We start from the raw sequence: 10,019 nt of genomic DNA, 5'->3' as shown, positions 1-10,019 counted from the left end.
TTGAATTCTTCAAGCTATATTATTCACTCAAATAATATCCTTTTTTTTACATTACAATGTGAAAACTCCAGGAATTGGTAAATCTGAAATAACTACATAATCCACAGAGGCTACCATAGATTATCAATCTCTTCAGCAAATAAGTTTATTTCACATGATCTCAAAGTGTAAGATCCTCCCCCACCAGCCTTCTCAAGAAAGCAGAACGCTTGAAACAAACAGTATTTCAAAAGAAACTTTTATTGGAAAACTGATAGCAGGGAGAGTGTAGACAGAATCTAAATTTCGTGTGCTGGAACATTAGGTTAAACTGCTCCTTTCAGGGGCCCTCCCAATGCCCAATTCTTCTTTGAGGTGCAAATCCCAAGGTGCAAGATGTTGTGAGAATTTGGGGCTGAGAAGGTGATAACAGACAGGTTCCCAGGTGACATGATATCACTCCTCCAGTGATGAGACAAAACAGATGGCCCAGGGCACATTCTTTCTCTCCTCCCAACTTTCCAAAGGTACATCAAAGCAGAGAAAAAGAACAAAGGAAAACCTCATGCAAGTGTAGCCTGAATCCTCCCCTCCCTCCAGAATTGCAGGTCTTGATAGAGATCAATGGGACCTTGCATGCTGTCCCCCTAAGAAAAGGAGACATCCACCTGGATACATAAAAAATAATAAAGGGGAAGACAATAATAACAATTAGTTAGGTTTGTCAGCAAAGAGTTGTGGAAGCACTTAATTAATCTAGTCTAGGGTGTCAAACAGGCAGCCAAACAGTGCAGGCCATGACCACCTGAGCTCCACAAAAGGGAAAAAATAATGAAACATCCTGTGACAGCAATGTGAGTTTCACATCCATGATGTACGGGGTCTAATATATTTTTTGTTAACCCACTTGTTTTGAGATGTGGGGAGGTCTTTCCAGGCCACTAAATACTTGGTAGACCCATAGTGCCATCTGGAATCAAGGATCTGTTTAATCTCAAAGTGTTGTTTGCCCTCTACCATAATGGGTTGTGATAAGGGGGGGCGTGGGTCATAAGACCAAGGTCATTTCAGGTTTTAATAGTCTGCAATGGAAGGTGCACTTGCCACAATGACTTGGGTAATTGCAGCTCCATTGTTCCAGGTTAATAATGCAGGTAATAGGGAATGTGTCAGCTCTGAGATTCAGCTGCCAAGAATGTAAAAGGGGGGTGGAGGAGTTGGAAAGTTCAAGGTTATTCCGTATGTCTTATTAAAAAATTCCAGCTGGTTCTCATGATTAATGAAGCATAGAAGTGGTAGGAGAGAAGGTGGATTTTGTGAAACGCGCTGAAAATGACTTTCACTTTTGGAAATGCCATAGACGTACCAGATGTGTTCCTAATAAATCAGTTGGAGATTATATTTGTCTCGGAATGATTGATTACCATGGACAATTCCTGGATGCCTAACATTTATTTCCAAAAGTGTCTTCCTTTCTAAAGGGGTTTGGCTGATACCCCGGAGAGTCTTTTCCCAGAGATGGAAAAAGACCAACAATTAGCCGAAGTTGGAGATATGCAGGAGGGAACTGTTGGGGGGCTCCCCTCCGGAGCATTAGCTGGGTCTGCCAGCCCCTGTTTGGAGGAGATTATACAGATGCCAGTTGAAGAAGCCCAGCAAGAAGCATCGACTGATAGAGGTATGTTGCAGCCTCCGAGGCAATCTCCTCATTTTCCAGAAGAAAAATTACCCCCTGCAGAGAGTATCCCTCCAGGATGGGGATTTTATCCAGGCCAGGGGTGGATTCAGTGCCAATGGCAGCCAGCACCAACAAAATCCTGGTCTGAAGGGGAGTTGCCCAGACAGCAGACAGCAGACAGTAGCCACTTCCCCTCCACCCGACCAGGGAACCAGGCCACACCATCTTCCTCATGGCAACCACAAATGCAACCCCAACCTGGAGCAAGGCCACAAAGACCCCTATTCCAGAGAGGCACCACCCAGCCAGGCTTCAGGGGGCCTGCCCAGCCTAGATATACCACCTGCCTGGCAGGAGCCTGGCATGTACCACCTCCCCAACCACAACCCAGGCCAGACCATACCCTTTACGGCCATATTCGATGGTTGCCATGAATATTTCAATTACTTCCCCACTCGAATCCGATCCCATATAGAACAATTTGGAGATCAATATGCTACAGAGTGCAATTTGGTTACGGCCATAACAGATAGGATGAATGAAGGGGATGCTTCAGATTGGGTGGTCCAACTACACAACAAACAAGCCCCCGAATTACACGATGTCAATGGATTTATTTGATTATTAAGGCTCAGATTTGAAAATCCAGACAGGGTGGCAGAGAATGAAGAGAAGTTAATGGAAATGAGACAAGGCAACCAACCCTTGTCAGATGTTATTTGGGACTTTAGAAGAATCGCAAGCCACCTCATGGACTGGCCTGAAAAAATGACTTTACACTACTATAAAAATGTCATTGATCCAGAAGTAAAGAAGGCTGTAACATTAGGGGAATACCGGAGACCTTACAAGCGTGGTATGCTGCCTCCCTCAGCTTAGACCGCAGCATCAATCCACACAGGAAACCCCTTCTGGTGGGCCTGCCTAAGAGAATTGTAGCTAGGAGACCGCTGACCAGACCAGCCGGAGCTGCTCATACCCCGACCCAGTAGGATGCTGAAATGTTAACACTATGGCCAAGATGGCCATAGATCAGCAGACTGTCTGGCCCCTGCTCCTGTACCACAAGCATCACAGTCGAAGTCTAGTACAGCTGGTAGAGGTTGGAAGAATCAAGGAAGACCTCTGGACATTAGTTGGTTTGCTAGAGACAGCTGGGAAAGTCCCCTCTGCACAGATGGGAGCAATGGACCACCAGACCAACACCACATCCCCGAGAACCCGACCAGTGAAGATGACCCAATGGTGAGTGATCCCATCATACCTTTTACAGTCGAGGTCAAGTTAGTGGTACCAAACACGGGGGAGGCCAGGGAGTAAGAAGCCAAAATTGACACTGGGTGCTCTAGATGCCTATTGTTGAACAATTGGGCATAAAGACTAGCCCACTAAAATGCCCAATCAGATTTGAGCAAGTGGATGGGACATTAATTGGGGTGACCCCAGCCACCAAATGAAAGAATTGATCAAGATGGAATTAGGGCCCCATTGCAAACTCATACGCTTCACAGTGGCCCCCAGGATGTCAGAATCAATCATATTGGGACGTGCTTGGTTAGACAAATGGGCTCCTATGATCAAATGAGAGGATGGATTCAGGAAAATCCTAATTGGTCCGGGCCCATTGCCCCCTCTTCCTGCCACTACAAAACCACCAGTCAACTTGAACCCAGAACCTGAGCCAGCATACACAGCATCCCATCTTCTACCAGATAAACCCCAGATACCCCACCAATACAAAGACTTGGCTGAAGCATTCAGTGAAGAAGAGTGTAATGTTTTACCTCCCCATCGACCACTGATTGCACCATAGAATTAGAGCCCAGAGCGAAACTACCAAAACCAAAGATGTATTCCATGACACCTGCTGAAATAACTGAATTAAGGAAATACATTGACCAAAATTTGGACTGAGGTTTTATTGAACCTACCAAATCGAGATTAGCTGCCCCGTGTTGCTCAAAGAGAAGGATGGCAGGTTGAGATTATGTGTTGACTTCAGGGGCATGAACACCGTGTGCATCAAAAACATGTACCCTGGGAGTTGGGAGGAGCTTGCGCCGTGACGATACAGTTTGCAATTGAGCTCCTCGATTGCAGCCGATATCTTCGTTACTGGCCGGTCCAAACGGACCTAAGTTGTCCCGTAGGGACAGCTATTGTGAAGAGCGTATCCTGTGGACTCCGGGGACATCGCAAAATCCCTGGATGACCTGGGAGAAGCTCTTTTTGCTGGCAGCGGAGAGGCAGCCCCCATGCTGCTGAAGTCGGGGCAGCTCCAGAAAGAACGGGTCTGAAAGAAAGTCTGTCGGTTGGGTGAGAAACTTTTTTTTATCTATTTTTTTGAGTTTTGAAAGTTCACTCTAATTATTAGAAGAAACCTGTGTGATTTTTTTTGACAAAACTGATTAAGCGGCGTTTTCCCAAGGGAGACGTCAAAGCGAGGCTTTACTTGCTTTTTTTTTCTTTGCTACCGGACTTCATTGTTATTTACTGGATAACTGGACTGTTCCTTTTTATATTAATATAGTTTACTCTCCCTTTGGATTTTTCATACTCTTTCTTTTTTTTAAGGCTAGAGGCTCCCTTTGGTTACTTTTTCTTTTTGTCTTTTATATATGTTTATATATTTCTTGCGGGCTTTTTTTTTATTTTAATTATGCTGTTTCTGAGAGGAGGGGGGAAAGTGAGAACTAAGAAACTTTGTAACACTGCCAACTAGAGGCTTGAAAATATTTTACTTGAACTGGAGAGAGATGTGAAAGACTCCTTCTCAAGGACATTTCCTGATAAGATAGAGGAAAGAGCCCTGTAGAATATTATTACAGGTGCCTTTCTGGATTCTTGTCTATAATTAAATATTTATGGTGTAGCTTTGAAGCTTGTGGGAAAGAGAAGAGAGTCATAATTAGAGCCTTGGACAACTAAGCAGAGTGCAGTGTATTGTTGCCTACTTTCTTTTTCTAATCTTTTTTTTTAGTTCCGCCACCCTCCACCAGCATTAATCTATATTTTTATTTTAGTAAGGTTTTTATTCTTAAGTTTGATTTATTTGCAAGGGGAAGCCTTTGAATTTTTCATTTTTATTTTATTTTGATTTATTTTTTTATTTTTTTTCCTTTCCATTGGGACTTTTGCTTTTCTTTTTAATGTATATCAATGGACTATCTTTTCTTTTTCTTCTCAATTGAGATTTTTTTGGTTGGATTAAGGTGTGGAATTTGAAGAAACTTTTTCTCTTTGTTCTTTGTTCTTTTTCTTTTTTTGGCTTTAGTCTTGTTTATTATTATTATTACTGGGTTTTTATTTTTATTTTTATTTTTTCTTGTGGATTACTTTTTAATTGGATTAAGGTCAGGAAGAACTTGAAGAATTTTTTTTTTATTGTATTTCTTTTGCTTTTTCTCTTTTTCTTTCTCTTTTTTCTTCTTTTTCCCTTATTATTGGGTTTTTTTATTATTGGCTTCTTCATTTTGGATTATAATTGGCCACTCTTTTTTTCTTTTTTGGACTAAAATTTGAAAGAACTTGAAGAGCTGGAACCATTTAAAATGAGTAAGAAACTTATATCTTCGGGTGCCTCTGTCTCTACTTCTGCCTCCCCACCATCTGGACAGCGTTCAATTCAGACAATGTTAAAGCAAGATAAAGAACAAGAAAGAGTAACCTTACAGATGATTATGCAAGGAATTCAAGATCTTAAGATAAAAACAGATACCATTGAACAAAGAACAGGGAGGACGGAGGAAAAAGTGGAAAATATTCAACAGATGATGGCAAAGTTTGAGGAGAGACTTCAAAAAGTCGAAGAAGGGGGCAAACGAAGAGAGGAGAAGATTGGAAATATTGATAATAGATTAACAGTGATTGAACAAGAAAAAAGTGGGATGCTGAAGTGTGAGATGGGTAGGTCAGAATTTTATCTTAGATTTCAAAATATAGAAGAAGAAAAAGGACAAGATTTGGCTGCGATAATGATAGGAATCTTGGCGGATGCCTTAGAAATAAAAGAGAAGATGATGGATGGAATAGATGAGATATATCGAGTTTTTACAAGATATGCAATGAGAAATAATCTGCCCAGAGAAGTCCATATTAGATTTACTAAAAAATCCATGAAGACACAAATTTTACAAGTGGCAAGAGAGAAGACATTGAAATATAAAGGTAAAGAAATTTTGGTCTTAAAACAAATACCCAGAAGAGTGAGAGAGATGAGAAGAGAATATCGATTTCTGACCAAAATGTTATTGAAAAAGGAGGTGACTTACAGATGGCTGATCCCAGAAGGACTGATGTTCACGTGGCAGGAACAGAGACATAGAATTGATTCAATTGAGAAAGCAGAACTGTTCTACGCAGAATTTTTTGGAGGGAGAGAAGGAGCGGCAGAAAAGGAGGTCTTATTAATTGAACCTCAAGAGGAACAAATGGAGATTGGAAAAGAAGAAGGTGCAGTAGGTGGACAGGTGGATATTAAAGATCAGCGTGAATCAAGACCCACGAGAGTGGTTAAATCTAAATATAAAATATAACCATGGAAGAGAAAAAACTGATTACAATGAATATAAATGGACTGAATTCAGCTGCTAAGAGAAGGAAGATTTTTCATAAATTAAGGAAACTAAAGTTTGATATAATTTGTTTACAAGAAGTACATATTAAAAAGCAACATGAACAATTGTTAGTACAACCTAAATTAGGGAAATTGTTTACCTCTTTGACTCAATGTAAGAAAAGAGGGGTGGTTTTATATATCAAAGAGGCTATTCCAGCAAAACTGATTTATGCAGATGAAGATGGGAGAATATTAATGGTGGAAATAATAGATAACAATAGAAAGATACTTTTGACTGCAATTTATGCCCCGAATGATAAACAGGAAGAATTTTATAAAAAACTACATACCAAGATGGCTGGACTGGACTATGTTAATATAATTATGATGGGAGACTTCAATGGAATCGTGGACAATAAACTTGATTATATTGCAACAACAGCAAAGTATAATAGAAAAACTCTTCCTAAATCTTTTTTTAAAATGATAGATGAATTAACTCTAAAAGATATATGGAGAGAAAGAAATGTTAAACTTAAGCAATATACTTTCTATTCAAATAGACATTTATCATGGTCCAGACTTGATATGATTTGGATCTCAATAGACTTAATATCTAGCGTTCAAGAAGTAAATATTGAAACAAGTACTTGGGCTGATCATAATCCGTTGACAATTAAATGGAAGGGACAAAAAAAAAGATTGAGATGGACGTTAAATAATACTATTTTAAAGGAGAAAGAATTTTTACAATGGATGGAGAAAGAATTGGCTTTTTTCTTTAAAGAAAATAGAAAAGAAGACACTTCAATACAGAATGTTTGGGATACAATGAAGGCTTATGCTAGAGGCTTGATAATAGACTATACAAAAAAAAAGAATATTAGGAAAAGGCAAGCTTTCAAAGCCTTGGAGGATGAATATAAAAGACTCGAAAAAGAACTGCAGAAAATGCCACAGAAAAAAGACGTTAAACTGAAACTGGATATAACTAAACATAAAATGGACTTAATAGAGAAAGAAGAACTGGCACAGAAAATTAGGAATGCTAAACAGAATTATTTTGAAGATGCAAATAAGCCAGGTAGATGGCTAGCATTTAAGTTGAGAAAGGAGAAAGAGTCGAGGAAAATATTGCAGTTAATAGATGACCAAGGTCAAACTTGTCATGGCAGCAAAGAGAAAAAAGAAATTATTCATGATTTTTACAAACATTTATATAAGAAAGAAGATATTGATGAGGAGAAAGTTAAACAATACCTGCAGAATGCAAATTTACCTAAGATACCTAAAGAGATTGAAGAAATGCTAGAAAGTAATATAACAATGATGGAGTTAAGCCAAGCACTTAAGAAACAAAATAATGGAAAAGCACCAGGTCCAGACGGGTTTCCTGTAGAATTTTATAAAACCTTTCAAGAATCACTGTCTATTCCATTGTTAGAAGTTATGAATGAAGTTATGTTAAAAAAGATGATACCTAAAACATGGTCAGAGGCCTATATTACACTTATCCCAAAAGAGGAGGCAGATTTACTTCAAATTAAGAATTACAGACCGATTTCTTTATTAAATGCAGATTATAAAATATTTGCTTCAATACTAGCAGAAAGACTTAAAAAATATTTGAATAATTTTATTCATCCAGACCAAAATGGGTTCTTGCCAAAGCGACAAATTAGAGACAACATGAGAGTAATTCTGGATACTTTGGAATATTATGAGGCGCATCCTGAAAAGCAAATGGCTTTGATATTTTTAGATGCTCAAAAGGCATTCGACGTGAATTGGAGATTTATGTTACTTTTAATGGAACAGATGGGCTTTGCTAGAAGATTTATTCAGGCAATAGAAGCAATTTACAATGAACAAACAGCTAAGGTAATGATGGAGGGAGAATTTACAGATCCTATCAATATAAGAAAAGGCACAAGACAAGGTTGTCCTCTTTCTCCTTTGCTATTTGTATTGACTTTGGAAGTGTTGAACAGAAATATAAGAGAAGATAAAACTATAAAAGGAATGAAAATTAAAAAGGAAGAATTTAAATTACAAGCCTTTGCAGATGACCTAGTTTTTATCTTGGAAGATCCTATAGAAAAAGCCTCGAAGCTGTTGGAAAAGATAGAGGCATATGGGGAGGTAGCCGGTTTGAAAATAAATAAAGATAAAACAAAGATTTTGTCAAAGAATATGTTGCTAAGACAAAGAGAAGAATTGGCAGAATTGTTAAAAATCCAAGTTACAAACAAGGTTAAGTATTTGGAGATATATTTGACGCCAAGATGTAGTACATTAAAGGAGAACAATTATATTAAACTTAAACAACAGATAGCCCAAGACCTGAAGAAATGGGAAAACCTACAATTGTCATTAATAGGAAGGATTTCAACAATTAAGATGAATATTTTACCCAGAATTTTATTTTTGTTTCAAACAATACCAATTAGGCTTGGAAAAGAATATTTTGAGGATTTAAATAAAATTGTTTTGAAGTATATATGGCAAGGCAAGAAAGCAAGGATAAAGTTAAAGCTTTTACAGGATGCCAGAACTAGAGGAGGGTTTGGCCTGCCTAATTGGGAGTTGTTGTACTATCAAGCTGCAAATTTGATGTGGGTTAAAGAATGGATAACATTAAGGAAGACTAGATTGTTGACATTAGAAGGTCATGATTTGTTGTTGGGTTGGCATGCTTTTTTTTATGGTATAAGGGAACCAAAACACAGGGGTATTTTAGAAGACATTATATACGGGAGTCTCTGTGGTTAAATTGGGAGAAGACAAAAAAACAATGTTATTTGAAAATTCCAGTTTGGTTATCGACGATAGAAGCGTTTTCTTACCCTATAATTTATAAAAGGAACAAACAGTTAGCTATGGGGAATTACTAGATGAAAAGGGTGAACTTAAATCGATACCAAAATTAGAGGAACAAGGTATACAGATGAATTGGTTTTCATATTTGCAAATACACTCAAGGTATGATGAGGATTCCAAAACAGAGGGATTTTATGATAAACAAACTGATTTAGATAAGATTCTGATGGGTACTGATGAAAAGGTGATTAAAAAATTATATGGTTACTTATTGGAAATTAAGCTGGAGGAAGAACAAGTTAAAGAAACTATGATTGCTTGGGGAGGAATTTTGGATATGGGATTGACTTAGAGAAATGGCAGAAATTATGGTTGCAAAACTATAAAATGACAATGTCTACAGCCTATAAAGAAAACTTGTATAAGATGTTTTACAGGTGGCATTTCCCCCGACAAGGATAGCAAGAATGTTCAAGAACAAATCGGAAAAATGCTGGAAATGTCATCAGAAACCTGGTTCATACTACCATATGTGGTGGACTTGTGAGGATGCTAGAAAATATTGGACTAAAATCCACATGTGGTTGGAAAAAATGACAAAGAAGCACATAGACTTGAAACCGGAGCTTTTCTTATTGGGAATCTTACCAGATGTTTATAGTAAAGAGTTGAAATATTTGATTGTAAATGTATTGACTGCGGCTAGGATTGTATTTGCAAAAAATTGGAAAAATGAGAAAATTCCATTGCAGGAAGAAGTTATAAAGAAAATATTGGAATGTGCTGAGATGAGTAGATTGACTTTTGAAATCAGAGAGCAAGAAGATAAACAATTTTATATAATTTGGGATCTTTTCTATCAATGGCTGAATGATGAAATACAAAAATAGAATATTTAGAATGTTAGACAATAAGGAATAATATTGATTTTACTTTTCTTTTCTCTTTTTGATATTGGATATTATATTTATATAATGGTTTCTT

General features: G+C 37.8%; 1 protein-coding gene across 1 annotated transcript in view; it reads right to left on the bottom strand.

Annotated features, from left to right (window-relative positions):
• Nucleotides 1-261: 261 nt before the first annotated feature.
• NEK11 (NIMA related kinase 11) overlaps nt 262-10,019 on the bottom strand; it is a 249,474-nt gene continuing 239,716 nt past the window's right edge. Inside the window, exon 18 of the mRNA XM_087916701.1 lies at nt 262-647. Coding sequence (XP_087772827.1) covers nt 627-647 — 21 coding nt within the window. The 3' untranslated portion in view covers nt 262-626. The remainder of the gene's footprint in view (nt 648-10,019) is intronic.

The sequence above is a fragment of the Pseudonaja textilis genome, chromosome Z, assembly GCF_049901715.1.
Source record: "Pseudonaja textilis isolate UNSWEBS1 chromosome Z, rPseTex1.2, whole genome shotgun sequence".
NCBI classification, from domain to species: domain Eukaryota; kingdom Metazoa; phylum Chordata; class Lepidosauria; order Squamata; family Elapidae; genus Pseudonaja; species Pseudonaja textilis.
The sequence above is the reverse complement of the archived record's forward strand: the minus strand, read 5'-3'. Positions and strand labels throughout refer to the sequence as shown.